Consider the following 24,692-nt stretch of genomic DNA (forward strand, 5'->3'; position numbering starts at 1 on the left):
TTAAAAAACGTTTTTCTACTTCAAATAAAAGTTTTTAACCAAACGTTTGATTTGCTATATACTGAAAAAAAATGGTCAATTGCAAGTATGTCCTTGTCGTAAATATCTATCATTTGGAATATTTCTTGAGAGGGGATATCCGAACTGGGTTTTTTTCAGCTATAATTTTCGGAGAGCTCGATTGTTGTGACCATTTTTAGACTATTTATATTTTCTTAAGAAGAAAAGCTCCGTAAAAAGATGTTAGAAAATGATCACATTTAACAGGTAAAATATTTGAATTTCCACTTAACGAAATGTTAGTTTATGGCCATAGGTACCATAAGTTAAAGATTTCGACATATCTGATTGTTCACGTATTGACCAGCCTCCTTAATTCATTATCAGCTATATGAAAAACAAAGACCGAGAGAGTCAGGCAATTCTTTCCTCAATGTCACCAAGCACTGCATAAACATCTTCTGTCTCTTTCACAAGTATCTGGCTGCTAGGAAATCGACAGCTTTGATACATTTCTCGAACAATTGCCAACAACAGTACCAGGCATATCACTGATCCCAAAACGATAACTATTATCTTTTCAGAACCAAAGCTGTTTTCAGGTTCTGACATCTTGTGTACTGTTCTTCTTTTTTGTCTATAATAAGTCGTTTCTATTCAAAGAAAAACTGTATTAGCTGTCTCGATTTTAAAAGTTGACTAGTTATTTTACAGACCTAAAATGAAAATAAATCATCAATAATGAAGGCAGAGTCTAATGTTTGAGTCATGTTTGAGACCGTCGACATTTAATTTATAATTCTCTGCTCATTATCTATTGTCATATATCACAAGAAAAAAACAACAATTATGTCGTAAGGGTACTTGCCATTCAAGATTAAATAATGAATATTTATATATTTAGAACACATGAATGGAATGAAATAGGTAATGCTTATATTGTATCAAATACATACATGTATAATTTACAAATAGCTAAAAATGCAATAACATCGGATCAAGAACTGAACAAAAATTAAATGGAATATTTAAAGTGAAGCACTTAAAATGTAAACTTCGAACACCCCCCACCCCCCCCATAATATGATCATAATCAAAAAGAACAAGAGACCTGCAGGCCTTACGGTCACCCGGGTTCCAAAGCTCTTAGATTGACATGTCAAAGAATCTTATTTTGCATTTTAATCTTCATTTCAGAGTCCAAACCCTTAAGAAAAGTCGATGACATTAAATTTCACAATTTTGCTAGAGGGCTTTATGAACATCGGATTCATGCATTCAGTTTATCTCTCACTGGTGTGCTCAAAACTGTGTGCTCACTACTAATATAACCATATTATGATCATATTAGCAGCACCCTATGACCTGAACCCCTAACATAAGGGTAATGAATCTCACAATTTCGGTAGAAGGATTGATGGATATCATAAATTTTTCTCAAATATAAATGGGATTGGAGAAGTATATGATACTCTCTAAATGTCCATATTTTGCCTTATAAGGGCCTGCACACTTGGTCCAGGGACCACAAATTTCACAGTTTTGTTAGAAGGCTTAATGGAAATCATAGCCATGCAATTAGTTTTTATCAAATATATGGTAGTTAGGAGAATATTTTCGAAACATTAGCCCTTTTTTATGTTTTATTTTTCGGCACCATTAATGAGGCCCCAGGGGTGGTATGGTAATACATTTCACAAATAATATTCTTATTTATATCTTACAGATGCTTCAAACCAAAATAGCAAAATGTGGTCCTGTAGTTTCCAGGAAGTCAAAAATGTAAAATTGCTAATGCACGCCGACGGACGAAGACAAATTGCACTAGGTCGCCTGAGATATTTTTATATTTTCAAAAACCATTGAAAAAGCAAGAAATATAAAAACTAATTGCATTGATACTTGTGATGTTCAAACTAAAGTATATTAAAGTCCATTAATTGCAGTATGACATCAAAGCAGATGGTTTGCATTTCTTATGCAATTATCTCCATTAAATGCGTTTTTGCGGTATATTAATGAGGTCAAGGTCGGAAAAGCAAAAGCTTGCTAGGCCAACAAATACATTTTCAACTTTTGCCCGGTATAAAAAAAATATCACATGATTTTAAATGATTTTTCTCTTAGCTATGATCTGAAATGTAGTATGCCACCGCTTTAAGCTTTAAATGTGTTGTTATGATTTTAATATGCATCTTATAAAATACACTTACCATTTTTCCAGATTTTGTTCAAATTAGCCATATGTCTCTTAAGAAAATCGAAACTCATATGCCTGTTACAATCTAAAACACAGGTAGATAAAACACTGATTGCAGGTTTTTGCTTTGGGATTTTCAATGTGTTAAACAGTTCTTAAGAAATAAAATCTCACTGTTTCGCGGTGGTGTTCTTAATTCTTAAAGAGCAATTCTTTTAATGGTTTATCTTTATGCTTATAATTAGGGACTACTTTACACATTTTCTACTGAAAACATTTCATACAAAAGTTAAATAAAAAAGAGTACCTATTGTGGCAACTAATATAGGCATGTTCGGTCTCCAAGACATTAAAACTCCAATTGTAAAACCGCAAATGATTCTTACAAGCATCTCTGTCAGCGATTTGGCATTTAAAATTTGTGTTTTACAAACTTGATGCTTCCTGCATTATCAATGAATAATGTAAGAGTTGCGGAAGTTGTATTAAACTTTGTTGAAAACGTGGCAACATTTTACATACGTGTACAAAGACTGTATAAACATTTGTTTATATTATATTACATCATTGTTTTTGTGAGATTATTTGCAAAAAAAGTACGTTTTGTTGGTGTTACATATCAAAATACAATACGTGAAAATGTTATGCAATTGTCAATTTTTGTTATTTTTTCTATTTAAATGGAATCATGCATAAAGTAGAAGTATTTATGTTATAGTAAGCGATTTAAAAAAGAGATATTTTGTAAAATAAATGACATACATGTATTGCTTTTGAAACTATTCGCTCTGAACTAAGTAGCTATAATAGATAGTGAAAAAAATATTCCGTAAGACCCATATTGGTATCTGCTTTGGTCTGTCAACTATATTGGAAATCTTTAATTATTATTTAAGAAACGATTATAGAATACTTGATAGCTTCTGTTTCTAAAAATTGATTGGTTTGAGCGAAAGGAAAAATGGGGAGGGAGTGTCAATCAAAGCAAATAAAAACTGTACGATATCAAATTATCATAGACCTGATCATACATGTATTTGTGCTTGGTAAATTAGGCACCGGGAATAAATAAATGTTATACTCAAGTTTCTGTTTTAACATCTTTTTGCGTAATACAGTACCCGCAACTTTAATTTTTTTACAATCCTATCCTATCTTATCGTGTATCAACCCTATCGTATTGTGCGTGTATACTGTTCTATCGTGCGTTAATCCTGTCAGGATTATCGTTCAATTTTAACATTCTTTAATTGACATATAGTTCTGCCACAGTGTCTTACTACATTAAATGAACAAATCGAATCAGTAAAATATAACTGTATCGAACAAATTTCAATGAAGAGTGTGAGGATCTCAGTTGTCGATTAGCATTATTAGACTGTTTTGCAGCGTTCATCACATTAAATCATCATAATCTGTTTCTAATGACACTAATATCAGCATAAACATCATAAGTGGCTGATGGTATGACATTGAATCTGGGCAGACGACAACAAAGGAAAATTTCTCGAATTATTGCAAAGATCATTACTAGAAAAATAACGGATCCAAAAGAATTAATGCTAATTGTCTCTGCATTTCAAGTTATTCCAGGTTCTGCATTTCCATATTCCATTTCTTCTTTGAGGTAGTAATCCTTGTTACTGTCATAAAGTAATAAAAAATATTTATTAAAATGATGAATTCAATATTTAGCGGTTTATAAAAAAGCGCAGACTATCCCAAACTATTGAATATTGTATAAAACTTAAAGATATTGAATTCATTGCTTATAATTTTATGCTTTGCTATTCATTGTACATGTAAATAAAGAAAAGTCATTTGACCTTTAAAATGATGTCAAATTGTACAAGTTTTAACGTTACGTCATGCGGGTTGATACAGTCCCTGAAATGTGCTATTACATCAGTTGCACGGTTTGGTTGGTATGCTTTGTGAACAGAACGGTTCGCTTTGTGAACGGAAGGTTCGTTTAAGAGATGTAGAAGCACAGTTCAGGGTCTGTACATTCTTTGACGTTATTCTTTTAATGACCAACTGAAGGTTACATTCTTTATACGATAAAAAAAGTATTTTTAGCCAATAAGACAGCGCGTTACAACCAAAATAATATATCATTATACGAAAATCGCAAACAATTGTGCCATCTCGCAATGTTTCTGCGTGAGGCAGGTAAAAAACGGGATGTCGGATAACTAGTACATCCAACTGATGTATTATTACTATCACTATTATTATTAATATTACTATTATTATCATTATTATCATTATTATAATCATTTGATTTATTGATTTATAGGGTCTCTCCTCCTATGAATGTACATGTATGAATAATATTTTTTTAGAATATTGTTTAACGTCAATAGCGAACTGTTTGATTTTGATTGGATAGAGTGTAGCATTATATATTTATAATTATGTACATATGTTTCAACAGCTTATAATTCATTTGAATTTAGCCAATAAACAATACAATACAATACAATACAATACAGTGATAAACAAATTATTCGATTTAAAATGAACACAATTAAAAGTAAATTGAATAAACACTTTTAAGAGCAAACTAAATGAAGGAAAGAATGATCAATTTTGGGTAGATTTTAAGATTTACCTTTTATATTTTATTCGCATTTTTAAGGTATTCTCCGCATACTCTTGTGTGTAATAGCGTATATTGATACTCATAGTAATGTGTAAAAATTTGTTTCGAAGAAATTGTTTATGATTTTCAAGTTTTTAAGTTTTCTCCGTAACATTTATCAAGAGTCTAAAATTTAGACAAAACATTTCCATATATCAAGGAGTTTAAACATTTCCATGGCTAAATTGGTATTTACATAGGTTTTTCTTTCAAAGAATTCATCTAAATTATAGTTCTGGTTGTTACAGATTGTTGAAGCTAATCTCCTAAATGTTTTTAATGAATTTTAAGTACAATATAGTCAAAAAAGTAGATTACGTTACGAGTTTTGTTGTCGCCTTGAAATTATGAATAAAAAAGATATTTTTTTTTGTTTTGTTAAGTGGTATCTCACGTTATTTATTTGATGGCTGATTACAAAGAAAATGTTAGCAGATTTCGAGTTCTCTGTATATACTCATTTGTTTTTCCAAATTTGATTCTATCTGGCGACAATAATGTTTTAATATTATATGTTTATATTAAAAAGGGAAATACTTGATAGAAAAGTGTAAACAAATGTGAACAAATCTTATGACATAGACATACTTGTGCTTTAAAAACACAAGTAACCACAATATCAAAATCCAACTTTATATAAAAAAAAAATAACCTTAAAAGTATCTTTCTTTAGTGTGCTAAAATGTTTTTAAAAAATGCTTCTATCTATGTCGATAGGACAACACGTAATGTAAAAGTTTTGAGGAAGTTTTATATTATGTATTATGCCAACACTTAATTATATAACTGATAAGCCGTTTGTGAGGAAATTATTATATCTATGGTCATAATTTTATATCTATTATCTATTTTAATGTAATTTTGATTAACACTAATAGTGAGAAATAATAGAAATCAGACCAAAAACGTTATACCTTAATCATTTTTCAAAATAAACAATTGAAGGATAGTGTTACCACACCATTTAAGTAATGTAAAATATTAATTATTCATACTCGAAACCTTGAAAATATTATATTAATTATCATCGGCTCCTTAGAAATGTTTCATGCGTTTTAAGCCATAGACACAGCTGTCTTGTAGTGCGTGACACGTAAAGATTAAAAAAAAGATTTAGGTTATATATGGTAACCTTAAGTTTATTGTATATCATTTTTGTCCAGGTATCACAACATTTCAGAAGATGAGGATGAAGTTGACATGGAAATATATTTTTTTCCATCATATTTTTGCATTTTGAATAGTTTCTAAAAATAAACAATACTTAATATGATTTTTGCGTATTGTATGTTTTTTCTATTTAAAAGTTCTCACAAAAGCTAAAATTAAATGTTTTTCATCCCAAAAAATCTTAATACACAGTAACTTCGTCGTCGTCGTTGTTGTTGTTGTTGAGCTTGTTTCTTCCTGGACATTCTTAGAGATGTCTGCGCAGTTACTGGTGGACCTGAACTAATTATACATGTCAGCTACATGTATCACTGCTTAATGACGATTTGTCAGAATTCTAGTTTCGTTGTCAAAATGTTCACTCTTATATTTGAAGTGCAATATACTTTAGTTTTTAAAGACGTCGTTGTTAAGTTTAGGAAGCAGTACTTTATGACAATACTAAAAAATTGATGTCCATCAAGTAGTAAACGTTTCTTGATGGAAATATTTCTGCTTTCTTCGTCAAGAGGAATCGTTTTGCCTGATTATCTGCTGTTTGCCTTCGAATACCGCAAAGATCAAACTTTTCATGTTGAAACGCTTCTCTTTTCTTTTCCACGGTAATTTTTTTTTTTTTAGATCGATTATGCTCTCTCTTTCCATGTCACGGTATCTGTATTGTATTCGGTTATTTAGATGAACAGGACTCATTTTAAGTTTTCTATATCCAACATTGTAAACTGTACACATTGTATACATTATACTATACACAAGGGTTCTATACATTTTCAAATCCAATTCGTTTCAATTTGATTGACATTTTTTCATTTTACACGAATACAGAAAACATCAGAATTGAAATATACTCTAATATATTTTTACAGAGAGACGTAACGGCTGTCGTAAATTTTTTATCTGTATTTACATTAAACTCATCAATTCAGCTAATGTCTGTCAAATCCTTTGTTAGTTTGAAACAATGACTTTTTTTAATTATGCTTACTGAATGAAATTTGAAGATCATTTGTCCAGGAAACAACAAAACTTCAAAAAACCCGATTTTCACGAATAATTAGATATGTTTAAAGAATGAGGAAATTATTTCACACTTTACTGTATATACATGTATATCACTATTGTACAATTACTACACTGATTTCAAAGGTCTGTGTTGACTTTGAACTTCACAACTTCAACGTATTTACATTCGAAATTAATATTAACTAATCGACAGTTTAAAGTATATGTCATGAATAAACAAGTTTCTAAAATGACTGGGTTGAATAAAACAGGATGGGTTTCTTTGATCTTTTAAAATCTGTAATAATTAATAAGATATATATACAAATTCTTACCGATCTCCATTGTCGTAGTTTTCTGACCTTTCACATAAAGAAATGTACATTTATTTTCATTTAAATTTGTACATTTTCGGATTTTTAATGCTTTTGTTACAAATACTTTTTCTGATGTAGTATTATACTGCTTAAACTTGCAAAAAACCCAAAACAAAAACAAAACAAAACAAAATCTGAGAATAAAGTCATTTTTTTTTACAGTTCAATATATATATATATATATATATATATATATATATATATATATATATATATATATATATATATATATATATATATATATATATATATATATATATATATATATATATTTGTTTTCCCTTGGACTGAAATGTCACACTTTCATTGGTTTAAACATAGCACGTGATTGCCTCATATATCTCTATATTTGTTCGGTGAGAAATAATATTAGGCAATATGGCTGTTATTGGCCGACGCTTCGCTTACTTATTTCGACATTTCATAGTAGTTAATACATAAACCGCATGCCGTAAGTTCTTAAAGAATTTGGAGTAGTTGCTCTTTGAAATTCTTTAAAATCAGAGTAGTTGCCCTTAGAATATTGACGTCACATTGTTTTGTCTGGAACAGAACAAAATGGCAGCGTCGAAATTTGCTCAAATCTCTGCAGAGGAAAGGGAGAAAACATTTAAAATTAAATAGCAACAAAACGTTGTAAGTAAAAATGGGTGAAGCAAAGATTTTTAAAGACTATTGAAAGGTGAGATTGGAAATTTTGAAGAGATTGGACGATACGTTAGGCATCTTGTACATGGCTTTGCGTAGATCAACGCTATTTGTGAATAAATATGTCGCTTGAAAGTCCTCGGGAAAACAAAACACTTATTAGGTTAGTTACTGACTCACTACGGAAATATATTGGGTTGATCAATCTCATAGACGGCTCGGCTTCGCCTCGCCATCTGTCAGATTGATTAACCCAATATATTTCCGTAGTGAGTCAGTAACTAACCTAATAAGTAATAATATATATATATATATATATATATATATATATATATATATATATATATATATATATATATATATATATATATATATATATATATATATATGAAAATAAATGTACATTTTTTATGTGAAAGTTCCGAAAACTACAACTATGGAGATCGGTAAGAATTTGTATATATTTCTTATTATTTTTTAAAGGTTTTAAAAGATCATAAAAACCAATCCTGATTTATTCAGCTCAATCATTTTAGAAACCTCAAAACTTGCATAAAAAAAAACAAAAACAAAACAAAACAAAACAAAATCTGAGAACAAAGTGATTTTTTGACAGTTCAATAGAGAAAGAGGGAGAGAGAGAGAGAGAGAAAGAGAGAGAGAGAGATTTCTTGAATTTGAAGATATTGTTTTTATATACAACGTTACCTTAGCACAATAAAATATACAAAATATCGCGTAACTTGAAAGAAAATGTAAGGCATTCCTAAAATGTTCTACAGAAGGAATGGGTAAATCTTATAAAAGAAGGTACTTTTTCTATCAATATACATGTACATGTATATGTCTCTAAGTTTTAAAGTGGTTTATCACATTTAAGAAATGTACGTTTTCCTGCACCTCTGATCAGAAGGTTGAAGTGAGATTTTATAATCACCCGTTTGTTGTCCGTCCGTCCGTCCGCCTGCCTATGTGCCTGCCTGCCTATCTCCCTTTCTGCCTGCCGGTCTGCCTGCCTGCCTGTCTGTCTGTTTATCCGTCCGTCATTACGTCTGCCCTCAGGTAGTGTCCAAACTGATAAATGTTTAAAAATATTTAAAAGTAATCTTCTCAAGAACTATAATTGTTACAGTTTATGAGATTATTATGCGACTATCTCATATTAGTTTAGATTAAAAAAATGTTTACACCGTGAATTCCATGCTAATACTTGGGCCCAAGGAGGGGTTTAAAATCTAACATACAAATATATAGAAGAGATGTCTTAGAATCAATTCTGTTAAATTCGGTACATTGAGAAAGAAAACGCAAATTAGCAAACACCACACTGAATATTAAATCAAATATAATAACTGCGCTAATATTTTAAATCTGTTAGTTTTTGCACTTTCTGACTTCAACATATTTTTTCCCTTTATGTTGAGCTTAACGTTAACCCATGGTCTGTTAAAAGTATGTAAATATTAAATGACGTTTGCAATAAATGAAGAACTAGTAAGACCATGAGGCATTTTTTATATCTATTATCTTTAAGAGAAAAAAAAGAGAATTTCTTAAACAAATTTTTACCGATCTCCTCAGTTGTTGTACCCGGAACTTTGTATATCAAAAGATTATAGACATAAATTAAATTTATTCGTCTTTATTAATGGTTTTAGAATACTCTTTTTATTCATTATTAACTCTAAGTGATATGTATTATCAAATGCATATGCTGTAAAACTTAAAAATAATACATTTGAGAAATGAGTAAATTTTATACGATTAAAATATTATAAATCTATAGTGTTAACATCAAATTCTTAAACATGGTATATTTTTGAACGAAATCCTTTCACATATGTTAACAAATGGAACTCGTGTAAATTGATATCTTCAAAATGATTTTCTGAGAAGAATAACCTAGTAATGAATAAAAACATAAGGTATACGGTGGTACAGGTTCATTTAATATTTGACGGTTGTTTATAACTCAGGAAAGTACACAATGGCATCTGAAACTATTGTATATGAAAAATACTATGTACTTACATTCAAGTACTTAGTAAAAGTAAATAGGCAGTAACTCCGAGAAGTGTCAACGTAATGTTTATACTGACCTTTTGTTAATTCGATCGTTGTAAGCGTGTTGCAAGTTGTCCATGGCTTAAATGAATGTGTGTGTGTGTGTGTGTGTGTGTGTGTGTGTGTGTGTGTGTGTGTGTGTGTGAGAGAGAGAGAGAGAGAGAGAGAGAGAGAGAGAGAGAAAGAGAGTATAAGGGTCTATCACATCATGATGTAACTTTGAATTGGTTTGAAATTTCTTTGGCTGGTAACAACGATGCCTACATTTGTCAAAACATTCAAAATAGTACCGTTTGTTTAGAAACTACTTCCATAAACGTCAAAGTAGAAGTTTTGCAATTGTTATCACAGTATGCCAAATTTTCGGTGAATTAAAATACAGGTCGTAATTTTGCCGATAGAAAGGCTTATATAAATTTGACTGTGTTTTATAAGATATTAAAATTCTTAAAATGCATGGTTACTCGGTGTGAAACATATTTAACTCAGGATGAATTTGCACATGCCCGCTATTGGTTGTTTTTTTCTTCATTAAGTTACCGCCTGTGTTGTCTTCCCGATACCATTAATCAACATTCAATGTTCAATGCACGTATTCTCATTACGTTATTCCTCTATATATGAAGAGAGATTGTTGTTAACAGCAAAAAAAAATTAACCAATCTTACTTAAAACACTTTATAGTTACCAGAATAGGATATAGACCTAAATTTCTGCAGTTTATAATTAAGGATGATTTGTAATCTGCATCACCTATAATTTTTTCCTTTAACGTTTCTCTTTCTAATCTTTCTTTCTCTTTCTCTCTCTCATTTAAGTCACGAGCAGTAATATCTAAACTTTGCCTGCTACAATCTGATTAAACAGAGGTCAGTCAAAACATTACGTCGAACCTTTTCTTGAGTTTACACTTTATTAAAGCTTCTATGTAGTTTTAAATATTTTGCTTTCATATTTTTTAAGTAAAATGTAATGTTCCATGTACCTTTGACACAACCGTGAATATGATGACACTGTGAACAATGACATATTTGGCTGCACAAGTATCCAAAATAAGGTTAAACGCACGCTGCGGAACAGTTGTATACAATGTATCCATCTGGACACTCTAGAAAATACATTAAAGTTAGTATGCATATTTTCTTGCCAACTTGAGTTTAATTGTTCAGTTCAGAATTTATAAACCAATAGATTTACATTGTTGGTACACACATCTTTACAAATGTTGCCATCGATGTAGAAATTTGCGCAACATTTATCTGCACTGTGCGATAAATAACTGTAAAAGTGACAGTATTTTAAACCGGAAGAATGACATTTAATCAAAACCAAACTATGTTTAACAATGCGACGGTTTTTTGTCGCATCCCTTAACAAATTTGAACATTTTATTTTCATTTTTAATTCTTTGCATTCATATCATTAGAATTTGTATGATAAAGTAAAAAAAATACACTTTTAATTTAATGTAGGCAATGACAAGTAAAAAGAAAATTAAAGTAGATGAAACTTTTCCTGATTGAACAACTGCCAACTAAACGTATCCACAAGAAAATTATCATATTGTAATTGATGTAAGAAAAACCATCTGGCATATTAATTAGCAAATATTAGATCAATGATTTCATTCATGTGGTTATGTTGATATATATAATTTAATCGGAGTATAGATGCATGATTTAAAGCAGGAAAGAAATGTTATATACAAAAATGGACCAGCACATGTACTTTAAAATATAATTGATCATATTCATATTTTTAAACATAGATATAAGTGTAACAAGTGTTGAATGATGGCATTCACAATCGATATATCACTCTGAATGGCTACAACTGTGTGATCAAAGAGTCGTACCATAATATACCATACCATAGTGTTTCCGTTATTTCCTAAGTCTGTTTCCATCAAATACCTTCACTCAATTTCCTTTCAGTATATAACGCGAGTACTTAAATCCGCCATCCTGCTGTTTCGTATCTAATCGCGAGAATATAAAATCGCAGACGCGTACATGAATCAGTTATCTATATTTCTTATAGTTCCCAGCCCTCAGAAAATAATAGCGAGAGGTTAAAATTTGCAAGGGGTGCTTCTCGCTATTTTACGCGGATAAAAACTCCTTGCTTTTAATTAGGAATTTACAGTAGTCTCGCTTAAATTGCAATTCTTTCGTTTCCATTGCATCTGTCTACATTTCGTTGCATTAGGGATATACAATGCCTTGTACGCCCCTGTTCCTTAGGACTTTAAAATTAATATAAATTCCAAAACTTGCAACTTTATTAAAAATCTATAAGCGTATTTCCTTGTGTTTGAATGAATGTTTCCTTGTGCATGCCTGTACCTAGATATCTAATGAAAATAATTTCTTGTTCTATTTTGAAATTAAATATTATCATAAATATTGCCTTTATTGTTTGTTATAATAAATTGTCCATTAAAGTATGGGCTAAGGTACAATAATGGGGATATCATATATCGTAATAATTTTCAGTTTTATCTCAGACAATTATTTTTTCTTTTTTTGTCATCTGATCTGAAAACTCAACAGAGTGTTTCCTTTCTAATTTTTTTTTTTTGGGGGGGGGGGTTGTCCGTCAATCTGTCCATTCATCTTTTTGTTTTTGTGTCATTTTTGAACATCTATGCCGATTTAAACAACGTTTTTTTTGTTTTCAAATAAATGCTTAGATTTTAGTAACAACGGCATTAAGGAAGAGTGTTTCAATCAAAAAGTATAGCTAGTATATGAAAACATATGCATCATAATTTGTCAGATGTCACAGACAGACTTATTTTAAAAATAGCTGGGTCTATCAGAAAAAGCTGAAACAGGAATTTTATAATTTTCAGAATACTTCATTGATATTTTTTTTTATTTTACCGTTATCTAAATTAATTTTGATAACTGCTTTAAGAAAATGAAGTTCTCTTTTCAAACAGATTTCAAGCATTCAAGGTTAATTTCCGATGTTGTTTTGTAAAGAAACTTTTCTAGTTCTTTTAAAATGTAACTGTTATATGAATAAATGATCGTTTATATAAAGGAACAGGCAATATTAATGTAGATTTTTATCAATTTTTTTATTTTGACATTTTGTATGTTAAAATTAGGTATGTCAACGACTATTCGAGAGCTCGACTATTGCTTGCTCACGACGATGATCGAGTGAAATAAAAAGAAATCTAATTGAGACATTTTTTTTCTAAACGCATTAGTTTTTTGGATACAAATAAAATTAAAAGCTTTCTTTTCTTGATATTTTTAATTAAAAAGTTAGAGTCTGTTAATCGGTGTCCCTGGTAAATTTTTTTACGGCTAAACTAATTATTGCTCTGATTTTGAAGATAAATTTATTATTTGAAATAAAAGAAGTTGGGTATACATGCTATTGAGAAAACCAGTTCATTTTTTTTTTAAAGATTGATATCAATTTAATTAAAATGTCTGTATGCATGTAATTAAAAGTTTAATTATCTCTTTTGTTTTATAATCATTTAACTTTAAATTTGTTGATGACTTAACTTGAAAAAAAAGACATGTTTTATTTCCCTTAGTTGTTATGTAGCTCAATTTTGTTAAAGCTAACAAGTAAGACAAGCTGGGACATTTGCTAGTGGAAATATTTAGATAAAACACTTTTAGATATATTTGAAATACAATTTAAAAAAAAAACCATTATTAACATATAATTATGATTAAAAAAATGTTTGAGTTAAAAATACTGGGAATGTTACAGTATCATTATTTGTTTTTGAAAAGAGCATATAATTTCAAAATCATCAACGAGTACTCGACTATCGTTCGACTAAAGCCCCCGAATAATCTTTTAGTCTTTTCGAGTATAACTGATATCCCTTGTTAAAATGTATAACAAAATAAACAAAGCCACTATGACTTCACACGTACGACAATAGTTTAAAACTGTATATGTTAAACGCAATCCCTTTCAAATTACATTTCGCGTTCCAAAGAAATGAATAGAATCTTTGACTTTTTAAGATCATTCTATTAAGTATAATTATATCTTATAGTTTTTTGTGTAAATTGATTGTACATGAACTAAATCAGTTTTACTCACCCGTTCAAAGCACCATATATAAAATTCATATAAACAATTCAAAATATACCTTGCGTTTTTTGGTTTGTTATGTCCTTAACAATATGTAATTTAGGCGAACTTTTATGTTTTACAGCAGTGGTTGATCCCGTTTCTGAATCAAAATAGAGAAGATAATTCTGAATGAATAGAACTTATATAGAATATACACTGACGTTTTGCAAAACAATTTTACAATTAAATACAAAAATGAAAATATTAGGATATAACCATTCATTTTTTTATATAAATCTAAAATGACATGATAGAATAAAGCAGAGTGAAGTAATTGAAAAGTACTCTATAATTCGTACCTTGAGATTCGGTGTTTAAAGTGCAACCAAACGCATGATCACATAGCGAACATTCACACACTTGACTACAGTAAACTCCGTATGAAGGTGGGGGACACTTATTAGAGCAGTGAAATCCAAAATATCCTACAGGGCAATCTACAATTATCAACAGATATGATAGAGACATCATAGAAAGTAATATCTTAAAAAGTTAAAAGAAATGAAATGTTTAGACTTTTTTTTCAACAACGTATCAAATACCTCTACACACGTTTCCAACTTTATATGTATTGTATCCACAGTATTCGGTAACATTACAAGCAGCTCTATCAAAAAAAGTTACAAACAAGGCATTTATTAAATCAAATACTAAACAAAAAATACTATATATATATGACAAGTATTTGAATAACTACGTTTTTAATTATGCTTAAAATCAATGATAAAGATTATAAAAAACCATCAACATGTCATGAACCTGTTAATACGAGTAGCCCATGTAAAGATTATGGTAATGACGCATCTACAAGAAATATTACTAAGCATCATTGAATATTCTCTGTTACTTCCAGCAATGATATTTCCAGTTTTATGTGTCAGCTGATTTATATAGAACATTTATTTATAAACTTTTAACACAGAGGTTTCCTCATTGGAGAATACGAGGGTCATTCAAAAAAGACTTTTGCTATAGCTATATTACCTAACGTCATATTAATATTTAATTTAGTAGACATACTTAAGCAATAGCTTCAAACAATTTGGCTCCCAAAAGTTTATATATTTTTTTTATTCCTAAGAGTTATTTATAATCTAATCCTGCAAAAATGTGGTAATGGCACATGGTCAAAATTTGTATTAAGTCAGCAATAATCCATATTATGTTGAAAGTAATGTAATAATTGGCTTAAAACTAAATAATACGGAAATCTCAAATTATGAATTGCCATGATATTTTATGTACCAAATAACGACGGGATATATAGTTTTTTTTAACAGATACCAGCAACTAAAGACAGATAATCCTCTTTAAAATTGACTAAAACCATTGACGTCGCCGCGTGTCAAGGTGCAACCAAGTATAAACGATATGGATTTAACTCGGGAAAAAGTCTATACAAACTGTGAAAATGCTCAATGGTCAAAAAATGAAGTAACAAATTATTTTCACAGTCGTGTTTAATTGTACTGCATTTTTTGGGGTGGTGGTATTTGTATTTTGAACATAAAAAAAATGAATTAAAATAGAATATCTATTAATATTTTATCAAAAGAATGAACAACGTCATCTGACTTCATGGCTTTTCCTACAGTAAACGAAGAAACATGAAAATGAAAAAGAAAATGAAAACTTCGAGGAACTTACTTATGATTCTTTTGGAAAGCCGCATGGTACCCCTACATTATTATGATAGTTTACTATATAATATGCTCACAAAAATGTCCCAACAAAAATAATAACCACTTGATTTCCCTGAAAATTCTTTATCACACCACAATAATTATGATTGTACCTACACACAATTATTGAAATATGCTCCAAGTAAAAATATTAACGAAATATATAATATCACACACTAAAAAGAAACTATAAATCTATCTTGCAAAGAGTTTTAATATTGTAAATTTCACAACAAAAATTATTCCCCGGCTACCATTATTATTGTGTAATGACAATAATAATCTTGCCTAGAAGACATTATTATTGTTGGTGGAAAGATTTGGACGCTTGGAAAGAAACGTTTATATGATTTTGAATCACAAAAATAATTTCTACCTTCTTTCGGGCAGAGATAGTTATTTTGGCGCTTGAAATACAAACGCTTTTACAACGAAGATAATCAAATGTGACGTCACTAAAAAGTGAAGGTAATGCGGTGTAAACAAATGGTGAATGACTAAGATAAACATCATTAATATGTTTATATGCGTGTATTTCACACAGACGTGTAAGAGTAATAATTAGTACGTTCAACACCAATGCCAGAAAGTTTAATGATGAGCATTTAAGTGTATTTATGACTGTTTAAAAGATTCATAACCCAAACTGCAGTGTATAATCACCCGCTCTCTGACCTTACGTTAACACTGGTGGGTAACGCTTACTAAGTTAATTATACTAAGCTTAAGTTGTAGTTTACTATTTCAACTTGCGTTGGGTTACACCAGCACCCTGCTCCTATTTAACTTAATAGCTTTTGCGTGATGCATTAAATAAAGTATCACATGAAGCGGTAAATTTAGACAGTGATATTTTAAGCTGCAGATCTGTAGCTTTCTGATTGAAAAAAAATGGATAGACAAACCAAAGATTGTCTCTTCGAATTTTTTCAACCAGAGAGCTATGATATTTTTAGTTCAACTTCAAAGTCAGAAAGTTATTAATACATATATTTAATTGTAGTTTATCCACACTGTATTGTATATCCCCTCCACTCCCCAGCACCGTAGTTAACATTGGTTGTCAGTTGTGAAGTAATTTAGTTAAATAATTTATTATGAAACATGCATACAACACATAGTGTAGCACATAGCGTAGTGGTTAAAAGCATACGGCTATACGATAATAACCCCACATTGGTCACTTAATGTTGCGTGTTATGCGTTTTAACAACGCATTTTATCCATATTGTCTCAGTCCTTCTCACTAAAATTGGGTACCGACATTAGCTGAGAGTTGAACCTGTAATGGATCGGTGTCCTGTAATGTCTCTGCTTTGCATTATGAAAAACTGGGAATATGCTGTATTAAGCACCAGCCTTATGCACTGTCATGGCTCGGAGAAGGGTTGAAAACAACACGATTGATTGACAGAATGAAATGGAAAGAACTTTAGTAGCTGTATACTTTAGGTTTTATGTTGGTTTTAAATGTGTAAATTTTTATAAGCAGTCCAAAAAATAGTATTGTTTATAGATACATGTATGTGAGTCTACCCTTTTACATACATCAAGCAATGCATTAAAATATGTGGGGAAAGATATGAAAAGTGGATATTGGCCACAGTAGCATAGCTTTAGAACTTCTGACTAATGTTGCGGGGGTCCAGGGTTTAATACTCAGTCTGATAATATCTTTTTATTGTACATTTATTTATATGCTTTTTCCTCCTTTCTTACTACAATATAAACAAATTCCACTTGTGTAGAAACAAATCACCTTCTCCTTAATTGTTAAAATTGTACCTCATCCAAGTATGTCTGATGATATATAGAACATAACGCACGCTTTTCTGACCCAATCAAAAGTTCTGCACCAAGCAAATGTCATAATTCAATAGAGTATTAAGCGATTGCTGATTGGATGAAAAAAGGATTATTCAATGCGCGTAGATATTTTTTATTCTTTTAAAGCAATTTTGATCAAGGATGCATCTATTTCTCATTTAAGGTGGCTCTCTTCACATCAAAATAGTTACAAAAACATTACTGATGATAGATAGATAGATAGATAGATAGATAGATAGATAGATAGATAGATAGATAGATAGATAGATAGATAGATAGATAGATAACTAGAACTGTAGATAGATATACAAGAATATTAGTGTGAAAGTAAAATAGTTGAAAAATATGCAATTTTGGATTTAAAAAGTATTTTCAAAACTTTAATTCAATAAATATGATCAAAAGGCCCAGGTGGATTCGAACTCATGATCTGCAGTTCACAAGCGTGATACTTTAACCACTGAGCAATGATAATATACAGCCAAATCGATTCACCGTAAATAACGTAGTATTGAAAATAAATCAATTATTATAATGGGTAATGTAAATAAGCACTTATCAAACCTTTAACAAAAATCATTATATGTGTGTTTTGGTGGGGGTCGGGTGGGGTGGGAAGAGGTATAGTACATTGAAAATTGTGTTTAAATGGTATTTTGTTAACCCCCCACCCTTTGTTTTTGCATCCTTCCCAAACAGGCGGTTTTCTGGGAGCGAGTTAGTTTTAAGTTGCTGTACTGTTGTAAATAACTAAGAATTATGTCTGCTACGACAAAACATAAGGGAGTCCCTAAACCTTTGTGCCTAATAAATTAGAGACAACCAAATAGCATGCGATTAAAAAAAACGTACCTCGCATAATGACAATCCTTACTGTCTATCATCCATGAACTAAAATGAAAATTCAGTTGCACATGCGCAATATTTCAAGCTTCTAAATGATAATCTCTGCCCCAAATGAAGGTAGAGATTCAGAATCAGATAAATGTTTCTTTTCAAGCGTTTAAATCTTTCCACCAACAATAATAATGTGTTCTTGGCAAGATTATTATTGTCAGTACACAATAATAATGATAACCGAGAAATAATCTTTATTGTGAGATTTACAATAATAATCTTTGCGAAATAGTTTTGTTGTTTTCTCTTAGTGTGAGATATTATAATTTTGACATTTTTGTTTAGAGCAGATTAATAATTGTGTGCGGGTACAATTATAAGTATTGTGGCATGAAAATAAAAATGTAAGGAAATGTAAGGAAGTAATTATTTTTTTAGTAGGACATTTTTATTGTGACCATATTATATAGCAAAATATAATTATAATGTGGGGATACAATACGGCTTTCCATATAAAGCAAAAACCTATCAATAATTTTACGAGTGTTGCTTTTATTAAAGAAATATACATTAAAAATCAGGTACGAATTCTTTTATTGAACATCAGAACATTACACATATAGAAATAGTTTGAAAATGATGAAGAACAACATGAACTGCTGACGTCACGAATACATAGCTATAGTATCAGGATAAGTAGAAAATTTCAACCGTAAGAACGCATAATTTAATTTGAACATATATTTCTCTCATGTTTTACATCTCTGAAGGGGTTGTATTCTATTGCCTGTTTAAGTTTGTGTTTGATGTAGTCAGTATGAAAAACTGTTTTTGTAACCCATTGTGTATATGTTGAAATCATAACCCATATGTTTATATCTTCATCAATGTTTGATGCGCAATTTGTTCGGTGTTTTTTTGTTGATTTCACCCGTAAAACAATTCTGTCGTCATTTACTGTTATTTTATTTTTCATTCACACATGCAGTTGTTGTCGTACGTTAAATTAAAGACAAAATACGTGTTGCTATGAGCTGCTCGATTTAAAAAAAAACCAGTGTAAGATATACGTGTGAAACCTATTGCAACTGTTTGGTACATTAATTAATGCTTATATAGTAACATTTAATCGGTGATGTAAAGAATATTCGTAGATATTTCCTGATAATTATTATATTACTTAAGCCGTGCATCCGCATACACACGTGCATTCTACAATTTTACAGTTTTTCGCGTGATATTATAGTCTCATAACAGGAGTCTACCTCTTTTCATACATGAAGTAATGCATTAAAATATGTGGGGAAAGATATGAACAGTAGTTATTGGCCACAGTAGCATAGCTTTAGAACTTCTGACTAATGTTGCGGGGGTCCAGGGTTTAATACCCAGTCTGATAATATCTTTTTATTGTACATTTATTTATATGCTTTTTCCTCCTTTCTTACTACAATATAAACAAATTCCACTTGTGTAGAAACAAATTACCTTCTCCTTAATTGTTAAAATTGTACCTCATCCAAGTATGTCTGATGATATATAGAACATAACGCACGCTTTTCTGACCCAATCAAAAGTTCTGCACCAAGCAAATGTCATCATTCAATAGAGTATTAAGCGATTGCTGATTGGATGAAAAAAAAGGATTATTCAATGCTCGTAGATATTTTTTATTCTTTTAAAGCAATTTTGATCAAGGATGCATCTATTTCTCATTTAAGGTGGCTCTCCTCACATCAAAATAGTTACAGAAACATTACTGATGATAGATAGATAGATAGATAGATAGATAGATAGATAGATAGATAGATAGATAGATAGATAGATAGATAGATAGATAGATAGATAGATAGATAGAAGTGTAGATAGATATACAAGAATATTAGTGTGAAAGTAAAATAGTTGAAAAATATGCAATTTTGGATTTAAAAAGTATTTTTAAAACTTTAATTCAATAAATATGATCAAAAGGCCCAGGTGGATTCGAACTCATGATCTGCAGTTCACAAGCGTGATACTTTAACCACTGAGCAATGATAATATACAGCCAAATCGATTCACCGTAAATAACGTAGTATTGAAAATAAATCATTTATTATTATGGGTAATGTAAATTGCTTTATCGTTATTGTAAAAAAGAAGGAAATAAGCACTTATCAAACTTTTAACAAAAATCATTATATGTGTGTTTTGGTGGGGGTCGGGTGGGGTGGGAAGAGGTATAGTACATTGAACATTGTGCTTAAATGGTATTTTGTTAACCCCCCACCCTTTGTTTTTGCATCCTTCCCAAACAGGCGGTTTTCTCGGAGCGAGTTAGTTTTAAGTTGCTGTACTGTTGTAAATAACTAAGAATTATGTCTGCTACGACAAAACATAAGGGAGTCCCTAAACCTTTGTGCCTAATAAATTAGAGACAACCAAATAGCATGCGATTAAAAAAAACGTACCTCGCATAATGACAATCCTTGCTGTCTATCATCCATGAACTAAAATGAAAATTCAGTTGCACATGCGCAATATTTCAAGCTTCTAAATGATAATCTCTGCCCCAAATGAAGGTAGAGATTCAGAATCAAATAAATGTTTCTTTTCAAGCGTTTAAATCTTTCCACCAACAATAATAATGTGTTCTTGGCAAGATTATTATTGTCAGTACACAATAATAATGATAACCGGGAAATAATCTTTATTGTGAGATTTACAATAATAATCTTTGCGAAATAGTTTTGTTGTTTTCTCTTAGTGTGAGATATTATAATTTTGACATTTTTGTTTAGAGCAGATTATATTGTGTGCGGGTACAATTATAAGTATTGTGGCATGAAAATAAAAATGTAAGGAAATGTAAGGAAGTAATTATTTTTTTGGTAGGACATTTTTATTGTGACCATATTATATAGCAAAATATAATTATAATATGGGGATACAATACAGCTTTCCATATAAAGCAAAAACCTATCAATAATTTTACGAGTGTTGCTTTTATTAAAAAAATATACATTAAAAATCAGGTACGAATTCTTTTATTGAACATCAGAACATTACACATATAGAAATAGTTTGAAAATGATGAAGAACAACATGAACTGCTGACGTCACGAATACATAGCTATAGTATCAGGATAAGTAGAAAATTTCAACCGTAAGAACGCATAATTTAATTTGAACATATATTTCTCTCATTTTTTACATCTCTAAAGGGTTTGTATTTAATTGCCTGTTTAAGTTTGTGTTTGATGTAGTCAGTATGAAAAACTGTTTTTGTAACCCATTGTGTATATGTTGAAATCATAACCCATATGTTTATATCTTCATCAATGTTTGATGCGCAATTTGTTCGGTGTTTTTTTGTTGATTTCACCCGTAAAACAATTCTTTCGTCATTTACTGTTATTTTATTTTTCATTCACACATGCAGTTGTTGTCGTACGTTAAACCTCGATTAAAAAAAAAACAGTGTAAGATATACGTGTGAAACCTGCAACTGTTTGGTACATTACTTAATGCTTATATAGTAACATTTAATCGGTGATGTAAAGAATATTCGTAGATATTTCCTGATAATTATTTATATTACTTAAGCCGTGCATCCGCATACACACGTGTATTCTACAATTTTACAGTTTTTCGCGTGATATTATAGTGTAACAATCAATTGAAACAGATCTTTACAACATTTACTATAACATAACATAACACTGGCTAATAATGACATAGCATAATTTGTAATCTTAAATCATAGGAATATCTGCCACGTCAACTCATGTTCATTTTTCATACATGTAATATAGCAAGAAACACCATAACATAGAGATTAGCTTGGTTTGAATGGTTATTTTTCATTTCTATGAAATTAAATGGATAATGATATACGATATGTTTTTCAAAATTTCACTTATTTCCATTTAAGCGATTGCACATTTGCAAGATAATGCTTGGATCATAACATCCATCACTAAACTTTAGAGTTTAATCTAAAAGTATATTTGTATATTTTAACGTATATTCGTAAGTATAAAACATATTTTAAAACATAAGCTACTACTTTCAAAGCTGCTGACGAAATTAATTTTAGTTTTCAGCAGCTGAACGTTTTCATGGATCTTAATGAATCTTAGATAGGGTGACATATACATAATTCAATTCCTAAACCGCGTGTTGCGTTTTGTTTTCATACTAAAATATATAAACAACTCAATAGAGTATGCAGTATTTATACGTACACACATTTTTCATGCAAACATGGTGTCTAAATAGAGTGGATTTAAAATTTAGGCACTGCAAGTCCTTTTTGCTGTCGGTGTTTGGATTCCATTTGATTTTCAGCTGTACATAATAGGCCTTAGTTTGGTAACATAGTATTTATTTTACTGTTCAAAATACATTTAACATTTTTATGTTGAAATCAAGTTTGAAAATGAATTAACTACTTTGCAAGAATGTATTGTAGCTGACTATCTCTATTCTTCAGCAGTCTATTTGTCAAAAGGGCATTCATTCCCAAACATATATTTATAAACATCACAACATGCGATGCAGATTAAGGATCGATTAAACAATTTGCTAAATAAAGAATCTTAAAAACTAAATAGGAATCACATTGATTATCTGTGAAGATAAAACAACCAATATGTTATTTTTTACATCTCATATCAACAGTCAATCAAAAGCATAAAACAAAATATCATTACAACAATCTATGTGCAAAGAGATGCCTGAAAAGGCTTTATTTATAATCCCGTATGCAAGCAAACTGTTACGTTATCATTCACTAAACAGTTATATCAACACATAAAATGTACATACAGAAGGATACTACAAATTACACGAAAGTCACTCTTACAATAGGAATCAGTGAAATTTATTCCCTAATGAAACATAATCAGACAGCAACATTTTGCTTAGAGGAGGACTCTGATAAACACTGTCACTTAGTTATCTGCTCATTTAGTAGTTGGAAGATAAAAACAAATATATACAGAATAACATTTTCTGGCCGTAGACTACCTATGGATGTCGTTGTGTAGAAACAACGCTTACCTTTTGATGGATGAAAGAAACAACCTATGCAATGTTTACATCAAAATAAGTGGACAATGAAGTAATCATTTAAAACCTAAAGTAATTAATAGTACTGTTAATAGTACTGTTTTGTTCATTCATAGCGGATTGTTTTATCAGTTTCTGTTAGAATTGCTATCAGTTTTTTTGTAATATAATTAGCACACACAAGTTACTTTATTTTAAACTTTGTGGCGTTCCCTTCCAGAACTGGTTATCATAAGGAAGTCTAGAAAGCATTTTCTAAACGGCTCTTTACATTATCCATATTTTTTCAATTTTGAAACAGGCATCCGGTTTGTTCGTACATAAGTAAACCAATTTCCTCTGTTTTAATAAAGAAGAAAACATTCTTTGTGTTATAAGCACAAAACTGTTGTGCTAATCATTGACAAATGCATAACAAATACATCTGATAAATTAAAAATAAACGCTCACAATATTACTTAAGCGTCTGTAATACAAGTAAATGATCGTTTTATGTGCATTCTCAAAAATTATGTATTTACTTTGTTTTTTATTACATCATTTCAGATCGATCACCATTCTATACGTTCTAATGGGTACATATGCATTCAAAACATGTTAAGTTTTACTCCAAAGTGATAAGTTAAAAAATCTTATAAAAATTATCTAAAAGTGTTTAAATTATTCATGTGGGAATAATAAGTATTGCATTGTAACATAGGAAAAATATACATTTGTTTTATATTAAATCGTTTTATAAAAACATACACATTAACACACATTACATTAACACACATACGCACACAGGAAAATATCAACTACACGTTACAAAACAGTTTGGCAATATTTTCTATTCTAACAACACTTTTGGTATTGACGCAAAAACTGATGACTAGAAGTATGTGACTATGTACTTTTGAACACTTGTACACTGCTTCTGATTTTTATCATTTTTGTACCATTGCGGAAAGCAGATCTGATATAATCAGAAGCAATTGAAAGCACATTAAAAGAAAAAAATCCAAGGCATGGTAGATTTGGCAAACAATTGGTTAATACGAAAAGAGCAGGCCCTTTGGAAATTCCTAAAAAAG

General features: G+C 30.2%; 2 protein-coding genes across 2 annotated transcripts; both read right to left on the bottom strand.

Moving 5' to 3' along the window:
* Positions 1 to 414: 414 nt before the first annotated feature.
* LOC128158923 (uncharacterized) lies at positions 415 to 2,592 on the bottom strand. Its single transcript, XM_052821915.1, has 3 exons — positions 2,508 to 2,592; positions 2,214 to 2,285; positions 415 to 653 (listed from the first exon to the last, which is right to left on the bottom strand). Exons 1-3 carry the CDS (start codon positions 2,590 to 2,592, stop codon positions 415 to 417), a joined length of 396 nt encoding a protein of 131 aa, XP_052677875.1.
* Positions 2,593 to 14,226: 11,634 nt separating this feature from the next.
* LOC128160796 (uncharacterized) lies at positions 14,227 to 15,120 on the bottom strand. Its single transcript, XM_052824124.1, has 4 exons — positions 14,981 to 15,120; positions 14,764 to 14,828; positions 14,521 to 14,658; positions 14,227 to 14,321 (listed from the first exon to the last, which is right to left on the bottom strand). Exons 1-4 carry the CDS (start codon positions 15,118 to 15,120, stop codon positions 14,227 to 14,229), a joined length of 438 nt encoding a protein of 145 aa, XP_052680084.1.
* Between the last annotated feature and the right edge of the window lie 9,572 nt (positions 15,121 to 24,692).

The sequence above is a fragment of the Crassostrea angulata genome, chromosome 8 (assembly GCF_025612915.1).
Source record: "Crassostrea angulata isolate pt1a10 chromosome 8, ASM2561291v2, whole genome shotgun sequence".
NCBI lineage: Eukaryota > Metazoa > Mollusca > Bivalvia > Ostreida > Ostreidae > Magallana > Magallana angulata.